Genomic DNA, 19,116 nt, shown 5'->3' on the forward strand with positions numbered 1-19,116 from the left:
GCACGTTCCGATTTTTTTTTTCACATTACAGAGTGCATCTCTCAAATCAAAAGCCTCTGCAAAGTGAGGGGCTGTAAATGAATCCCGTCCTCTGTGATGTATTTCTATCTTTTCCTCGATTCTCAATCAATTCTGAAATCCGTACGTCACGTTAACAATGATGGTTTACAACTGTGAAAGAAGGACAGATGCCATTTTGTCGCTTAAGGGCTGCATGCTTGTATATGTCACCTTACCAATCATTTCACAGCTGTTTCTACAGCAGCACTGAGGCCCCTTTCACTAAGCTCCATCTGCTCTCTAGCTCGGCTACAAGCTAAGAGTAAAGAAGACGATACATGTCAAGTCGCTAGTCAGACTTGTCAGAGCAGAAAACACTAAAACCAGTCACATGTAAAACAACAACAAAAGGCAACACTACTTGCCAGTGTGCATTTGAATACGATGATACTTCATATCCATTTTATGAAAACAAACAAACATTTTTTTTTAAAAATGCTTCAGAGTTTGTATTCACGATTTGTTCTTATTTTGTTAGTACCATTGATTTCTGAGATTCACCAATGTTTTCTTATGTTTTCTCTTCTCTTAGGTAAGAGGATATTTTATGAGTGGTTGAGAGCACTCTAACCAAGATAAGAAAAAAAACATCTTGCTTTCACAGTCCACAAATTGTTTGTCCAACACAAAGAAACATACTTTTCATTAAAACATTAAACAGAAACAAAAAAACATTTTAAAGAAAATGCATGAATTACAGTGATTGGATTATTAAATGTGTGGGCTAAATAAATACTATTGATCCATTAATCCCAATTAAGGCTATAAAAAAAAAACTGATACTGCATGTTCAGCTTCTGAATGGCTTACATACAGGCCCACGATGCTTTTTGATAAACGACAGTACTGACACTGGAAAATCATGTTTACTTTGTTAAAGTTTATTTATCAGTATGTCAGTTTCTCTACTACTGAAGTTCTTCTTCCTCTTCTAAGGGCGATTTCAAAAGCCATAGTCCGTTTGGTTAGTCCGAATCAAAGTGAAATTGATACTTTTGGTTTGTTTTCTATTTCGTCTGGTTCGGCTTCGCAGTGCAAAAATTAAAGCGGACCAAATTAAAAAAGTAATTTGCTGAGGGGCGTGTATGAAGGAGCAAATTTATCTTTTTTGTCTCGAGAGCTGCCGCTTCTATGCAGGGAATCGCAGACTTTGATATATTGCCGTCAACGTTTCTTTTTAAATTTTGACTCGGCACTGATCTACTGTGCACACGGATCCCTTCTGCTCCAGTTGATCGTGATTGTTGATCTTGATAACATCATTGTGGACTTTATTTAGCGTATTCTGTAAGTTCTGTATAGGTCAGTCCATCTCAACAAATGTTCCTCACAGGCAGCCTGCGTTTTGGTTCGCTTGGAAATGGTCTGAGACCACGTCTAGCAAGCGATCTCGGACTGTTTGAGATCAGAACGAACAGAACCAGAGTTCGATTAAATGTTGGGCTAAATGTTGGCTTGTGACAGCGCCCTTCCAGACATTTTTTTGGTGACTTCTCTCTAATTCTTGGGCATGTAGCAGAGTATTTGCACACTGTACAACAGCTGCCCTTATATAGTGTTTAGGGGGCATTACCTATGCAAATAATAAACAATTGGCCACACGCCTCCAATTTTCTGATCCAAGTGGGATTCATCATTCAGCCCCCCTGGGTAAGAGCAGATTTGGATGCATCTGGAGCTGACTTCTCTTATTTGTTTCTCTTGTAAGATAAATTCAACAGACTGTTGGTGCATGAGGCCCAATAACTCAGGTTTAATTGCTCAATTACATGCATCACACATTTTATGAATTCATGATCTTTGCATGTGTTAATCTGCATTTACAACCTGATAAAAAGCTCCTCTGCTGTTTGTTTTAATGTCGACAGTACAGCAGTCAACATGGGCTCACAGGCCTACAAGCATTTTCATCTTTAGTGCTGATTGCAAGGTCAGCACTCTCGTTTTGCACATTGCTATATAGGAAAAGTAAGTACTGCATTTCTTTTGATTTGAAGCATAAAGAAGCGGGTATAAGCCAATGTGAGCAATGCGACCAATCACTGATCGCCGCGGGGCTCCCTAAAGGTGGAGAACATGCTGCCGCAAAGTCAGACAAATACAGCCGTTAGAAGTGGGGAGTTAATTTAATGACCCCCGTATCTTAGGTTAATGTGTTCATTGGACTGTACAGTCTAGACAGAGAATGCCTTGAACGTTTATTATGGATTAGGACGTTAAGATTTATCAACGCCATATTCGATTTTTGACAGCATTGTAAATGTGGGCCTTAAAAACGAAAGACAAAAGTGCTCTGCTGTGTTTGTTAACGATCACATAATAATTCATGGACTGCCCTATACAGGAGACAGGTGGCAATATTACCGACTAATAGCTCGTGACACCGAGGCATGAAATCAAGGCCAGAGTTACTCAACCTTCAATGACGCAAAACTACAAAGAACAAGGTAGATATCAGCTCCAGCTTTTTGCTTCTTTTTTTTAGTGCGCCAGGTCGGCCTCGGAGAATCACACTTTCAGCAACATGCCACGATGCATCGCGTCTGCCAGCCAAACCTCGAGCTGCCTCCCCCACCCCCCCACTCTGGGGTCAGTCACACACTGTGCCGCTCCACTGCATCATGGGAAATCTCCCGCAGGCCCCGGGTTGGCCGCATGAGCCACTTGGTGATGCAAGCATGTGTACGCAAGTGGGTAGAAACACACACACTCACGAGGATGTAGTGCCTCCGTCATCACCGAATAAAAAAAATCCAGAGAGAGTAGGGGGCGTTCTGCTTTTGTCATCGTTATGAAAAGGAATAAAAAACGATCCACTCAGTTGCGCTCTTTTGCTTCAGTCATAAACAATAAAAGGGAAAACAAACAAGCCGGCATCATATTTGTCCTAAAAACTCCAGCTGGAAGTATAAATAAAGGCTGTTAGGTTGCTTTGAATGCGGAGATAAGCAAACAACTGGTGTCTGAGTAGATGCAAGGAATAGAAAAGAAATCCCTCTTCAGATACTAGATTGCCTCTGGCAGTGGGTTTGGCCATAACAAAACTTTTTTGTTCGCTTTGAGCCCCGAACAATAGCACATGTTTTAATTATGACTACGCAACATTCAGTACTTTTATCACACAGTCAAATTCACGGTCACAGTTACTCACATTGCCGTAGTCGATGTAGAAGACGTGGACCTTTGCGGGTGACTCAACTTTCTCCACTCTGGCTCTGTACCTGCAGCAGCAATAGAATAATTGAGAGAGAGAGAGAGAGAGATAGAGGAGGAGAGAGAGAGAATAGAGCAGAGGGAAACGGAGATGAAGACAGAGGGCACAAGAGGAAAAGGAGATGAGTAAATGATTCCGTGCTTATTTCCCTGGGGAAAAGGTGTTGGAGGATCTGTCTGTTGTGATCGGGGGAGAGGAGCGGGAGAGGATGAGGCGGCCGGGGGAGCGAGAGGGGACGGAGGGGATCTATCAGGACATGGCAGGGCTGTGGAAATTGCACAGAGGCCTCTTTGCAATAAAGGACAGAAATTTAGACCTATTTTTTGCCTTGTAGCAAAATAACCTTAGTGCATTAGCGCTAATCACAAAAAACCCAGCAGGTAGATTTTTTTCCAGCACATTTGGCTGGCAAGCTGAATTTAATGAAAAGCTGATATACAGATCAGTGACAAATTAAAGAGAAAAACACAACAAAGTTTCTGAGTAAGAGACAAATCCTAGGTTGTGGTTGAAAAGTAAAAAAATAATGTCTTTTCCTAACCACTTTTCCTTGACCCTGTATGGAAAACATCATGAGGTCAACGGAAGATGTGAAGGAGAATTCATAAAGACTTAGGAAAAGACAACCGCGGTTATTAGTGATGCAGGTCTGCCGTGGTGATACTACAATGTTCTTAAGATGGACTACAAAAGGGGCATGTTCCCCCTGTGCGTTCTTAAATAGCTCTCTCAGTGGCAGGCTCCTTCACCCGCGGTTTAACACTTTACATCTACATATAATAAAGTCTTATCTTAGAACGTGGACAGCTGGTGAAAAATATTACTTTGTTACCAAGGTTGGAATTAAAATAAAAAAAAGAATACAGGCTACGAGTTACAAAAGTTTATATGATAAATATCGAGTGAATTGTTCGGGTTATAGAGAAAAAGGGTAAGACCTCCTTTTTGGACTTGTAAGATTTATTAATGTTGATTATTTGTTAATTGACAGTTAGCTATATGTTTACTGTTCATTTTGTTTGTTATTATTGTTGTTTTATTATTTATTTATTACTTTTTTGAAATAAATAATGAAAAATAAAATGAAATAAAATGTTCGTCACTCAAATTTATCAACATGAATCACAATTAGTATATGACGTGATGTATGAAAATAATATGCAAGATAAGCATATCGTTTGTTTTTATGAACGGCAGAATGGCGCGTCGCTCTAAATGTTGCGTCCGCAAGGAATTGTGGGACGGCGTTATCTCCTTTCCTTTGGTGATGGATGGTCCAGTGTATCCTATGCTAAAGGAGATAAGAAAGGAAGCATTGAAGCTCCTTTCCTTTTCATTTTGAGAATTTTGAACAGCTTTTATTATGGCTAAACTTAGATACTTCCGGGTCATTTCACTCCGTTAGGAACCTTCCGAAGCAAAAAAAAGACTTTTCGACGGCAGCCCCTACTCATGAATTCATATAGAAGCTACAGAAGAACTTCATTCACGAAGTGTCTCTTCTTCGGACCATTCACTTTTCTGACTCAACTCCGTCGACAGCGGGGGGACAAAAGACAAATTGGCAGAGAACCAAGGACAGCAGGAGAAAGCCAAACAATTACGGCCACAACAGGCATAGAAAGAGACAAGAGAACAAAGTTAAAAACCAAATAAGTGATTAACAGGAGGACATAAAGGACAACAATGAGCGCGAGGGAGAAAAGAGTGAGAGACAAAGTGTGAGTGACTGATTAACAGAGGTTTTTCCTTTCTATTTACTCCGACTCTGTGGTGTTCTAAAAGGACTTGAAAGGGCGACGAGTTTCTAATTAGCCACCTAATGAAACAGGCCGACATTCCACATGCATCACAGAATACAAAGATATGGACCCAGAACAATGTGAACATGAACATAATTAGCTTGCTGAATAATATATGACTGGTAAAAGAAAGACTAAAATCTCAGGAAACGTTTGCCACTTGGAGCGTTTTGTTGTTGCAAGTAACTACAGACTTTTCTATACATAAAACAAGGGCTGAAGAAAGTGAAGGTTTACAACAGATGGGCTGTTTAAAATGCTCATTGACATGCATTGGTGGCGGGGACAAAGGAATAACTTTTTCCCCCTTAAAAATCTGGAGAGGAAGATGGAAGGGAAGAAAGGAGAGCACCTGTGTCGAGGGAACATTTGGTTTTTTAATCAGTTTTGTGATTTTTTTTCCCGCCGCCAACATCTTGACATAGACACTCTCTCTCCCTCCCTCGATCACGGTGACTTTTATCTGTCCCCATGACCATCTGTAAACTTCCAACATCCGGTGAGGTGAGGTAGGTAGGTGTGTGTGTGTGTGTGTGTGTGTGTGTGTGTGTTACTGTCAAGCGACTGCTGATTCTGAAAGGCCAAAGCAGAGGCAGTGAGCTAATTACACCCCGTGGGTGTCTGCAGTTAAGGCATCACAGGCTTAAATAGAGACACGGTAGAAGTGAAGCGTCAGGTATTCTTTAGGGGGAAAGAAACACACAAATATACTGTATATATGTCTCAGTTTTCAGGTAATGCTATAAATCACCTGCTTGCAAAGTTACGTCTACTAGTTGTCGCAAGAGAAGCTGATTGATATGGGTTCGGCATAGGGTTCGGGATTCAGTTTAGAGCCTGGGCTTCTTCTTGCTGATGGGTTAAAAATAGGGCTGTCGACTGATTAAAATATTTAATCATGATTATTCGCATGATTGTCTATACTTATACACGATTAATCGCAAATTTTTATCTGTTCAAAATGTACATTAAAGGGAGATTTGTCAAGTATTTAATACTCGTATCAACATGGGAGTGGGCAAATATGCTTGCTTTATGCATATGTATGTATATATTTATTATTAGAACACAACAACACAAAATAATTGTCCAGAAACCCTCACAGGTACTGCATTTAGCATAAAAAATCTGCTCAAATCATAACATGGCAAACTGCAGCCCAACAGGCAACAACAGCTGTCAGTGTGTCAGTGTGCTGACTTGACTATGACTTGCCTCAAACTGCATGTGATTATCATAAAGTGGGCATGTCTGTAAAGGGGAGACTCGTGGGTACCCATAGAACCCATTTTCATTCACATATCTTGAGGTCAGAGGTCAAGGGACCTCTTTGAAAATGGCCATGCCAGTTTTTTCTCACCAAAATTTTGCGTAAGTTTGGAGCGTTATCTAACCTCCTTCACGACAAGCTAGTATGACGTGGTTGGTACCAATGGATTCCCTTAGGTATTTTAGTTTCATATGATGCCAGTATCTTCACTCTAGCTTTAAAACTGAGCCCGCTTCAACCTTCAACTTCCACAGCCCTAGTTAAAATCAGTCACAAGTATCAAAAGGTTTGCTTACCATTCGCCATCAGCAAACGTAGCGATGCAGTGGTCCCCTCGGCGTGGTGCGTAGGATCCTTCCACTGGCGGCTGGGCGGCGATCTCTGCTCTCATGGTCTCCATCAGACTTTCCAACTGGGCGCCTGACGAAGACACAGACATGAAGGAGAGGGAGACAAACTTTAGTTTACAGTTCCAGTGTGATTAGAGTTTTCGTTCATTTCTTTAAGTTGCATTTCATTACATCACTATTGGGCTGTTCTCATTTGACTTTGACATTGATGTGTTTACTGTTTTGTCTCTATTACCATTTTATCGCATTTAAAATATGAGTTCACACTCCCCCATGGAGAAGAAGTTGAACATTTTAATTTGGGTCTAAAGTTGGATTGAATTCTCTCGGCTACAGAGGTGCAGGCATGTTGCATTGGTTTGGACGTGGGCTTGACTGGGTGTGATTGAAAGAAAGCGGGTCGTGAGGCAACAGCAAAAAATGAACACACTTTTACCCTTAATTAAATGCATCAGTATAAATTAAATAAAGTCTAATGCAACTTTGCAAAATATAAGTGCGTGTTCTTTTTGCACACACAGAGACATTTTTCGGAGGGTTGTTAATGCTGTTTGTAACTGAATGGGAGTGCTTCTCGTAATCATTATTCTGCCATTTGTCATGAAAAAGTGAGATTAATTACTTTATTGCATGCTGCAGCATGGTTTATTATAAACCACCTGGGTTTCAGTTAAACTGGATCGCTGCTTTAGAGAAGGTACCGGAGCAAAAGTATGTTTGGCTAGTCCGAATCAGAGTGAAATTGATACTTTTGGTTCGTTTTGTATTTAGTCTGGTTCGGTTTCACAGTGCACAAATTAAAGTGGACCAAATGAAAAGAAATTGCTAAGGGGGCGTGTAAGAAGGAGACAATTTAGCTTTTTCATCTCCAGAGCTGCCACTTCTGTGCAGGAAATTGTAGACTTTGAAATATTGCTGTCAAAGTTTTTTTAATTACTGGTCCGCACCAGAGTAAGATTACTGCGTTCACAACCACCCAAACGAACCGAAAACGCCCTAAGACATTGAGGGTCCTATTTTACTACTGGTGCAAAGCTCCGCTCAGCACAGCGCAACTGTCATTGCTAGTTTCAGATCGACACATTTCTCATTTTCACACCCAGCACCCACGATGTTGTTAGTAGCAATTGTACTTGCGGCCATCTTTGTGTCTTAAAATGAGGTGTGGTCAAGCGCTTTGTTGGAGCATTGCTATCTTGAGACTTCACAGTTTATGGGCTCTCTCGCCCTAAACGGCAGCGTTTTGAGGCTGATGGATCTGCACCGCCTCTCCGGCAGTGCCCGGCTGCAAGTCCATGCGTAATGCATCTCCGGAGGACACACGGATGATTAATTAAGAGACTAAATGGAATCCCTTTGCCTCTTGCGCCTTACTTTGCACCCCGATTATGTGCCGCTGAACTTGCAAAAGTGGAGTTGGACACGTCCTAAGTGCACTTGAGACTGTGCGCTATAGATCGTTTAAATAGGGCCCTGACACCAAAAATACACAAAGGTGTAAATACACAACAGCTGTTAGCCCATTAGCACCACGCAGATAACGCTGGTTTGACCCTGTTAAAGACATACAGCTTTGAGTAAAGCGAGCCAGCTTTTCCAATGGGCTTTTCTGGCCTATCAAGCCATTATATCATGCACGGCAGACCTTTAACGGTGGATTCAAGGCGAGAATGTGGCTGTCGATATGGTGGGAATTAGGAGATATCATAGCATAGACAGGCGGTGCTCCACGGATTCAATGACTGCGGTAAGTGGCAGCCTGATTTGCACCCATCAGTCGCAATTGGGGAGCTGATTGTGACGCCACTAAATATGTGCATCTTCAAGCCACTTCCTCGTGTTTGTGTAATATATAGTGTATTTGTTTGTGTGTATGGCACAGTATGTTTACGCACGCATGTCAATGACTGTTCACAAGTGGCTGTGTGTGTATGAAGTGTGCGGATGCAATTACAGCAGCTAGTTTAGGAAAGTGGCCCACATGAAATTTGATGTGGTATTTTTAGAGGCCATTTTCACTGATCTGCCACCTGGAGGAGGTTTTGTGGGAAGCCAGGGTCGTCAGTGATGGAGCATTTGTAACCACACATTCATACAGTGGGAGGGCATATGGAGGCCAAAACAAAATATTAGTAGACACACAGTCCACAGACTTACAACACCAACAGTAAAACAACTGAATGGGACCATAATTTACCAAATGAACATCATGCTATTGAAGAAGACTTGAAATAAGCGATTGAGACCATAAACTCATGTTTACAATGTTTACTGAGGTAATAAATCAAGTGAGAAGTATAGGCTCATATTCTCATAGACTTCTATACAATCAGACTTCTTTTTGCAACCAGAGGAGTCGCCCTCTGCTGGCTGTTAGAAAGAATGCAAGTTTAAGGCACTTCAGCATTGGCTTCACTTTTCAGACCCGGAGGTTGCCCACTGATGTATACAACATGGTTTCTTACAAGTTTTTACATGTTGCAAATATGTTTTGGATGACAAAGGGAGTCTTGGGAAAGAAGCATCACTGTTGCCGCAGTGCGGAGAGATGAAACCATCTGTAGTCTTAGCAGTGCGCCTTTGTATTCAAAACAATTGATTCAAAAGCCACCTTCAAAAAGGCAATAACTAAAAACTGACATAAATGGATCCTATCGCACTTAAAACAATGGGAAATATTTGGGATGGAAAAATATGTTTTCCCTGAGGAGGAGATTTACCCCAGAAAAGGAAGAAATGGATCACTTTCAACTGCAAACAATATATATTTATTTCTGGGTGTGAATAAATCTAAGGAAAATATGGACATTAAGACAGTAGAGTAAGAAATGAATACCCTACTTGGTTCTCGTGCCCTTTTCTTTCTAAAATATCAGCTACACATAAAAAAAAATGACCCAAAAAAAAGTACTAAACTGAACTTTGACACCAAGAAGTCTAAATATGTCGGTTTCCACAGCTGAACGGTAGACTATTTGTAAAATGCGAGTATGTGCGAAGAGTGCTCTCACACTTAGTCTGTCCTCTCACTGTGCCATCAATCCTAATGCTCTGAGCTGCAGCTTCATGTATCACTAACACACTTTGCAAATGCCAGCCTTTGGATTAAAAACAATCTGATTACTGACCATCTGTATGTAAACTGTTTTTTTTTACAGTAACCAGGTTATTGCAGCTCAGGTAAACACATTCTCACATTTCCTGTCTTAACACGATTTCTCCCACTAACCTGGTTTCTTATGCACGCAAATGCAGTCAGTGTGTGTGTGTAAAAATTAGTAAGTTCTGCTTACTATGCATATTACTGTACTATCAAACAAACAGCTTGGAGGCAGGCAGTGCAGCACTACACCTCAACAAAAATACACACTATTCTTTACTCCCTTTACTGCTGCGGTGAAATGTCATTAACACCTAATATTATTGCTGCTATTTGGTGAACAGGAAAAATATAAATAATGATGCCGTTTATCTGGGCTGAGACAGCCGAGCAGCTGCCAACCAACAGCCTTCATTAGCATGTCAAACTTAAAGGAAAAACACCAGCGAGGGGTATGAAGGGATTTTTAGAGTGTGAAGGAAAAGCTGGGAGCTCGGCTTGATTGTGGAGGGGGTCAGGGCAGAGGAGGGTGGGAGGGGGGGGTGGGGTGTCCAAACACCTCATTGGCCACCCACTGCTACACCAACTGCTGATGAATGCAGCGAGGGGAACAGGAGCATAAATACACACACACACACACACACCAAACAAACACATCATCCTCAGCGTTTTGTAGAGAAAGCAGTTTTTGGAAAACATGTCAGATGAATTGCTTCCCAAACCCCTCGCCTCCAACACACACACACACTCACCGAAATGGTGTGGTTACATCATTATGCTCCAGCTTTGCCACAGCGACTTGGTGCAGACTTACCGGAATGGCGTTGGGCTACAGCCGTCACAGCCAGCCACCTCCTTGATTTATTAATCTAATTAAAAAAAGTTAGTGTGTGCCTTCCTTCCTTCTCGGAGTGTACTAGTGTGCACTTGTGTGTGTGTGTGTGTGTGTGTGTGTGTGTGTGTGTATTTACACACCGACTTATATATTTATTTCCGTTCCTGGGCCATGTTCCACTTTGGGCCCGGAGAGGACCGAATAAATGACACATGAGCTTTAAGAGGGTTCTACCGGCTATATATATATTCACACACATGAAGCCTTAATGGATGGAGCCTCTTAGCCCAACCTAATTAAAAATGCTTTATTCATGTAAATGGTAAAGCAGGCTTGAGCTACGGTGTGGAGGTTTAGCTCTAATATGGGATGCATTAAATGGGGAAAAATTCAAACACGCCACACGGTGCACAGTGTCCTGATTAGCTGATGATGATCTGATATGAATCTCTGCTGTCTGACAGCCAATTCCTTGCTGTCAAATCAGATGGTCTGCTAGAATACTCTACTACGCCACCATGCTATAAGCTACAATGCTGCTGCTCCTAATCATGCTTATGTCTCCTACTTGCACCGTGGCAAAGTGCTGTTAAATTAGAGCTGGGCAATATGACGATATATATCGTGAAAATGATTTAAAAATGTCTATAGTATGTATTTTTATACATCGTTTTTTAATTGTACATTTTTTAGGTAAATAAACCTCCTAAGTAAGTCACGAAAAAACAATACTTCGGTACCATGTCGTTGCCAAAATTAAAAAAACGTGACGGTAATTGTTTTTCTACTGTACCGAAGTTACCGTATGGTACCGTCAGGGTTCGTGACTAACTGCGTCCTTGGGACGATAGAAAATGTGTTTAGGACACAGTAAACTCACTACCGACGTGTCCTGGGGACGTACCCTATTTTTCCCCAGATAACGCTACATTGTGAACAACAAACTCATGTTGAAATCGGCAGGAGGAGAGCTAGTTAACGTTTTGCTATTAGGAGCCGGTAAGCAGCACAGTCCTGCAAGGAGCTAACCTCTAACGTTAACGGGAGGTGCCATTGATTTACATTATGGTGTGTTCAATTCAGTAAAAACGTTATTATGATATGTTCAAATGTAATCTTGTAAAATGCAGTTTTTGGCAAGAAACTTGAATAAATCCAGTTGCTTGAAGGGGATGTTTTCACCGCAATATAAAATAGATAATAGGAAGGGAATTATGGCCCGTATAACTTCCTAACAAAAAGTTAGGAAGTTTTACTTTTGTTTTTTTACCGTGGTATCGAGATGGAATTTCATTGGTATTGGTATCGACTACTACTGTAACTTTCTGGTATCATGACATCCCTAGTACGAACACTTAAATAGCCCTTATTTAGGATAGGTTCTAAAAGTTGTAAAATGCACCAATAGCCGAATCAAGACTTATTTGCCGTTCATGTGAATGAGACGAGGGAGTGTCTGGGAGGTGGGGTTAAAGGAAACGCTATTGTGTTTGTTCTATGGGCCCCATGGATGTGGAAGATCACAGGAAGATCTGGGTCATTTTATACTGAACTTTTTTGGCTTCATGCGCCACTGAGCAACTTTCATAGGAATGAATGGGAGCCCGCCTTTAACACAGAGTTTGTTTTGTTCCATCTGATTCCGATTTGATTTTTTTTCCCCTTATTTCCCCATGTCTCACTAGAGACTGATCAAATAAGTTGGACTTTTCCATAGGTTTACTCTGGAAATACACACTGGACCCTATATAGGCTCTGATTGAGGTTATGCAGTCAAAGGGCACTGACAGTACAGCGTTATGGATCGCCAACTTTAACAAGCTGATTTACGATCTGCTGTGACCCATAGACTCACTCCAATTACTTCCAAGTCAAGTCCAGTCACACTTAAACAATAAATCTATGTCAATCCACTGACTGGCATGATATTGAACATGTCTCCTGATGTCCTTCTGTACAGTCTTGTATACTTTGGTTCATGACTAACAACAATCTTCAATAAAACATTTAAAACATTTAGCCCTTCCTTGTCTCAGGCACTATCCTCATAGAATAGCAAAACTGACAGCTTTTAATTCATACACCTTTCTTTCCCCGTGTGCTCCTGCGCGTTTCATAATGTGCATGTCCACATTTGCAAAGGTGCATTTTGATTTAGTATGCAGAGTGTGCCTCGTGCATTATCATCATTCTCTGTTGGGATTTACAGATCCAATTTGCTGTGCAGGCGTCTTGGACAACGGTGTGCCGGCTTTGGGGTAATGAATTTATCAGGACCACGTCATCCATGTGTGCAACTTTTTAAGTCCAGTTGAGTGCGTGTCTGCAGAAAAGTATTTATGTAAATATGTGTATCACAACACAAAGAACACATACAGAAGATGCAGGCATGTGGAACCACACACAGATGACCATAATAAAAGACTCTACTCTGCAATCATGGAAAGAGACTGAGATGAGCTTTACATGCTGCAGGCGAGCGCAGAGAGAAAATCTCGGCCCTCGGGGGGTCAATTGAGCAAACTCTTATGCAAGTGCGGCGTCCCAGTGAAATCCTGAATGAATGTGAGCAGTCACATTAGGAAGGATGTGCAGCGAGGACACTCAGTATTGCAGAGGCAGACTCCTATTTAACGCTGGCATAAAGACAACTAAATATCTGTGTGCAGAAGGGGTAAACCATGTCGAGCGTGAGTGCTCATTTTGTGTTGAAGGGAGAGCCAAAGCGATGATCCAAAAAAACAGCCAAACCACTGACTACGTCTGATGCTGGCCAATTTCTCTCTGTCTTCATCTCTTTATTCCTGTTGTTTTTTCCTCCCTCATTCTGTAATTTGTTTATACACCATTATGGCTGCAGCTGTTTGTAAATCATATATAATTACATTGTGAATGCCCAGTACGGAGTGAGGGAGCGATTAGGCTTAAAAACAAGAAAACAATGGAGAAGAGGAGAGAGAGAGAGAGAGAGGGTAAGAGAGACATACAACAGTTTTACAGGTTGGTTATGATCGGATTTGATTATATTGTGGCGCACGGTGTGTGAGCAGAGACAAGAGGGGGGGGAACAAAAAGCCAATGAAAACAGTGAATCATGTGCCCTTTCGCTACGCATCCCAAGGCCGTACTGAATTCTATTAAGCTGTTTACCAAAGCCATTAAACCACAGAAGGGTAAATAATCACAATATGACAAGAGGCAGAGGCCAAGAGAGCGATGGCTGCTTATGAAAGCATTCTCATTTCCTGGCTTATAAGAATGAAGGAATTAAGAGTCAAAGTGGAGTGCATCTATGAAAGGGACACCTGCCGGGGAAACAATCGACTGGAGAGGATCTGGAAACATAAACCCGGCTATAATTGACTATAATTTGTATAAAAAGGAAGGCAAGATCTGGAGCAGGGGTGCCCAAACTTTCTCCCTAGGAGGGCAAAAACTGGAACATAATGAAGGGGCCACAGGCTAAAAGTAAACATATTGTATTGTATTGTTAAGATGCAAATGGTAGGATCCCAAGCTCCCCTAATTGAATATTCTTTTAGCTTTTACATAGTTAAAACCCACCTGCTGATCACAACTAGGCTCCAGTAATACCCAATTTATAAAATTACAAGACTGTTTAGGGACCCCAGGATGCAGAAATATTCAAATACACCATTTTTAGAAAAGGCAAAAATATCACATTTATACTGCATTCAAAAAACGAAATCTTTTGGCCAAAGCTGCATGTGATTATCATAAAGTGGGCATGTCTGTAAAGGGGAGACTTGTGGGTACCCATAGAACCCATTTTCATTCACATATCTTGAGGTCAGAGATCAAGGGACCCAAATGAAAATGCCCATGGCAGTTTTTCCTCATCAAAATGTAGCCCAACTTTGGAGCGTTATTTAGCCTTCTTCCCAACAGGGTAGTATGACATGGCTGGTACCAGTGGATTCCTTAGGTCCTTCTAGTTTCATATGATTTCAGTACCTTCACTCTACCTCTAAAACTGAGTCTGCTAAAGCCTCTGAAAGACAGTAAAGTCAGGTCTCAGACTGAGACCAAAAATACAAGGAAAAATAGCTGTTAGCCCATAAGCACCGTTAGCACTCGTTTGACCCTACTGGAGACATCCAGCTTTGAGTAAAGGGAGACAGCTTTTCCAAGGGATCATCATAAAGTGGGCATGTCTGTAAAGGGGAGACTCGTGAGTACCCATAGAACCCATTTTCATTCACAGATCTTGAGGTCAAGAGAAAATGAAAATGCCCATGCCAGTTTTTCCTTGCCAAAATTCTGCTTAACTTCGGAGCATTTTTTAGCCTCATTCTTGAAAAGCTAGCATGACATGGTTGGTACCAATGGCTTCCTTAGGTTTTTCTAGTTTCATATGATACCAGTATATTCTCTCTAGCTCTAAAACAGCCTGCTACAGACAGTAAAGTTTGTTGGGATTGCCAACAACTCCGCGGGTCTTCTAATAAAAAAGAAAAAATCTAACCCTAGAAACATCTGGCGGGCCAAATCTGAACCTTATGGCAGCCAACTTTGGCCCGCGGGTCCCTCTTTAGGCAGCCCTGATGTAAAGGTATGAGACACAGTCAAACTGAAGCTGACACACAAATATTTTCGTTGCATCAACTTTCCTTCTCATCTTCGAAAATACTGCAGAGCTATTGCTCTGCGCCTCTAGGCCGACTGGTCAAAGACCCTGTGGACACATGGATGGTGCATCATCCACCATCGCAGCCCGCTGAACAGAGCTTTGTGCTTTAGCTCACCTGTTAGTTTGAAGTGTTAAATATGCATGAGGGTTTGGACGGGCTTTATCCTCTGGGGGTAGAGGAATGGCTGCGTTTCAGGACATGCAAGGCAACACTTCAAAAGGTAAAAAGGCCGCACTGACAAACAACAAAACGTAAGCTCTCTGTAAAGCATTGGCTCGGGAGGCCTGATTTTGTGTGTGTGCAAGCAAACACGCACAGCTGTTGTGAGTCCAATGCCCCTTGTGATTGGTCAACAATGAGGCGTAGCTCACCCGGGGGATATTTGTACACTTTCCTGAAGACACAGTGTGACAAAGAGGGAGCTAAGACAAGAGAAAAGGCCATTTACTCCCAATCCTGAGTGATGTTTAAAGTGGTGTCAGCATCTGCCGAGCGTTGAGGGAGGCCACTATAAAAAACAAATGATCCCCCCTGCTTGACTAATGCTGCTCCACTCCCACTGGAGAGAGTGATATGGATTATATCTCATGCGATACCCCCCCACCACCACCACCAATTACCCTGTTCCATTCTACCCTTCCCGGCAGTCTGGAGCCTTTTACAGCAAATTACTGTTTCTGTAATTGGAAAAACCATCACAGAAAATCTAAACAGAGACGGCATCTGTGGCTCTCCTTTTGCATCAGTCTCCCTTTGCTCTTCTCTCTGCCACCTGTCGAGCCTCATTGACTGCGGCTAATGCCCCGTTTTGATTGTGAGGAGGCCAAATATATTCATAAGATGTGCCCTGTGCAACGTTTGGGGAAGAGGACCGAGGGAGTGTGGGGCCTGGCCAATTTTGAAGAGAACCCCAGTTTTGGACCTGTAAGTGGCTCACCACTATGAAAAGTGCCATTCAGCCACTCAGCGTTAAGTAATAGACCCAGAGGTTGACATTAGTGCCAATCATGCTCGCTAGGATAGTGAAGAATAAGGATGAAGAAAATCAAAAAGCACCCCGCCCTTAAAACTGACAGGTGAGCTGACCTTTTAGAAGCTAAGTTGCGTATCTGATTTAATAATGGATGCCTTGGGACAGGGGGGAGATCATCTGGGCAGGTTCTGACCTCTAAATATTGCATCCGCTGCAAAGGCAGGGAGCACGGAAAAGTGAAAAACGGCTGCTGCATCTACTGCAACTTTCATTCACCTGCTTTGTTACTTTTGTTCACTGCAGGTATACGAAGGCCACCGCAACAAGGCCTTGTACGCCCTTGAACTGAATAAAACACGAGACATAAGAGACGGATGGACAAAGATACATGAGGCCACGATCTGTGTAACAGAAAGAAGTACTTTTTCTTTCCAGAGGCACAGAGACAGTGCGCTCTAATTATTTACACGGCTGAATTTTAAATTAAAACTAATATGGTGTCTACAGACAAGCAGCTTTAGCTTTAAGATGTACATTGAGGGAACACTACAGCAATTAAAGCCGTTCTCCCCTAATTCGATGGGCCCATTAAACTATTCAACATTAATACAATTGTCACATTTAGGACTTTGTTGCATTTCTTTTGTCTGTTGCCTGAAACTCACAAATCCATTTTTTTTTCATTTCACAATTAGTTCCTTTACTTCATTGTTTTAATTAGACTGTTCAACAAAGAACTTGCATGATTAAGAAAAAAAATTACTTCCTCAAACGCTTTTGGAAGAAAAAAAAAAGTCGTTTCATAACGTTCTGGTGTAGGAGTTAATTATCTCAACCCCTGACTGACTTGCCACGGGAAGATGTTTCATCCAGAATGGGAAAAAAAAAATTAAAGCAAACACTGCAGGCAGCGCCGCGACTACCGTTTCTAAATGTGCACCCTTGTTTTATTATTAAGCCTCTATTGTATAAAGTAATCATCACTTGGCGGCCTTGACATGACATCCAATTAGCGGGCCACTCACCCTGATCAATATGAAATGCTGCAGTAATTCTCATGTCCTCTTATTGAAATTGACACTGTGAATACCAGTGTTGCTGTGGCAACTTGTCTCCACTTAATATAGAAGTTGGACTCGAGAAGAAAGATGCTGTGATAACTGTGAGACGCCATATTTGCAGAAAAATGTGTGGGAAAGCATATATTAAAAGAGGGAACAAGTAAATAAGCCAATATTAAAAAAAAATCTCAGTAAAGTAAATAAGATTGAAACATAACATTTCAAAGTAATGGAATTCAATTTCAAAAGCCAGAAAAGGTTCCCGGGTTTGAAGTGTAGCCAGAGAGAGAGAGAGCAGCTCCCTGCCTGCTTTGCTCCAGCAGTAGCCCGGTCCAGCATCATTAGGTGATGAACAGCTGCTGTGTGTAAAAGGTAGAAGTGTGAATAATGTGGACGGAGTGGCACCTGGTTGGGGGGGAACGACTCTGCTCATTATGAGCCTGTGTGGGTGCCAGGAAACAAGCACCAGACAGGATGTACCGCCAACTGCGCTGCAGCTGAGGCTTGAGGTTGGGCAGAAAATGTGTGTTTGTCGGTCGGGGCCCGGGCACGGCCGATTCCAGCCCCGCGGAGGTGACAACCGAGTGACGTCCAAATCAGGAGGAGGCAGCTAGCTGAGGCAAAAGAAACCCCTAGAGGAGTGTTGCCCGGCGATACAGTCGGTAGGCCAGGACAGCCCGTCTAACGGTGTCTGAGTGTGGCATCTTATTCATAGACAGGAATCATGTTGTGTGTGCAACATACAGAACAGATGAGAAAAGGCTGGTTACATAAATGGAACAAACATCATGCTGGGGAGTACATATTTGCACTAAATGCCAATTTAATCCTCTACTCAAGACCATCCCAAACTACTACGCACTATGGAATTGACCCTATGCTAAGCCCTTCCTTAAAATAGCCACTTTCCAATCCTACTTTAGCAACCGTAACTAGGCACATAACGCCTTTCAAACTTTCAGTGGTGTGCATGGAACCTGAAGTCCAACAGCAGATATCCTCAACGTTTAGAGACGAGTGTGGTATTTTTTTTCCTCGCTTTTCTTTGGAACATCTCTCACTGATATCGTTTAAAAATGCCATATTGACATGCCGGGTACAAAAGCTTGCCTAGCAACAGTAGCCAAGGGGGGGAGGGGTTTAGCAAAGGGTGAATTGGGGCACAGCTTATGAGTTTTTTAGGAAAAGTAATACTCCTGTACTTTATGTCTTTGATTAAAAAAAAAATTGAAAAGTGGCAGAGCATCCGATGCTCAGGTTGCACCCATTAAGTCTTCGGGGCTATATTTAGCAAGTTTTTTAATTATGTCGACTCTCCGGCATCGTGGCAAAGCAACAAACCGTGTACAGCATAGAGTCACTTTCTCCCCCTGTGCCTGGAGTGGCCTCTGTCTCTTAGTGTCCAAGGTCACACGGATCTATGCAGGTCCCCCTCTGACAGTAATTACATATAGCCTCCGGAGAGAGAGCAACACACACACACACACACACACACACACACACACACACACACACACACACACACACACACACACACACACACACACACACACACACACACACACACACACACACACACACACACACACACACACACACACACACACACACACACACACACACACACACACACACACACACACACACACACACACACACACACACACACACACACACACACACACACACACACACACACACACACACACACACACACACACACACACACACACACACACACACACACACACCAGAAAAATAGGGAGAGAAAAGAGAGAAAGCGGTACGAGGGAGAGACA

At 42.2% G+C, this 19,116-nt stretch overlaps 1 protein-coding gene across 1 annotated transcript in view; it reads right to left on the reverse strand.

Moving 5' to 3' along the window:
* Positions 1–19,116, reverse strand: part of snd1 (staphylococcal nuclease and tudor domain containing 1) — a 213,564-nt gene that overhangs the window by 25,333 nt on the left and 169,115 nt on the right. Inside the window, exons 19-20 of the mRNA XM_074625382.1 lie at positions 6,643–6,766; positions 3,212–3,281 (exon numbers count right to left, since the gene is read on the reverse strand). Coding sequence (XP_074481483.1) covers positions 3,212–3,281; positions 6,643–6,766 — 194 coding nt within the window. The remainder of the gene's footprint in view (positions 1–3,211; positions 3,282–6,642; positions 6,767–19,116) is intronic.

The sequence above is a fragment of the Sebastes fasciatus genome, chromosome 23, assembly GCF_043250625.1.
Source record: "Sebastes fasciatus isolate fSebFas1 chromosome 23, fSebFas1.pri, whole genome shotgun sequence".
In the NCBI taxonomy this organism is placed as follows: Eukaryota; Metazoa; Chordata; class Actinopteri; order Perciformes; family Sebastidae; genus Sebastes; species Sebastes fasciatus.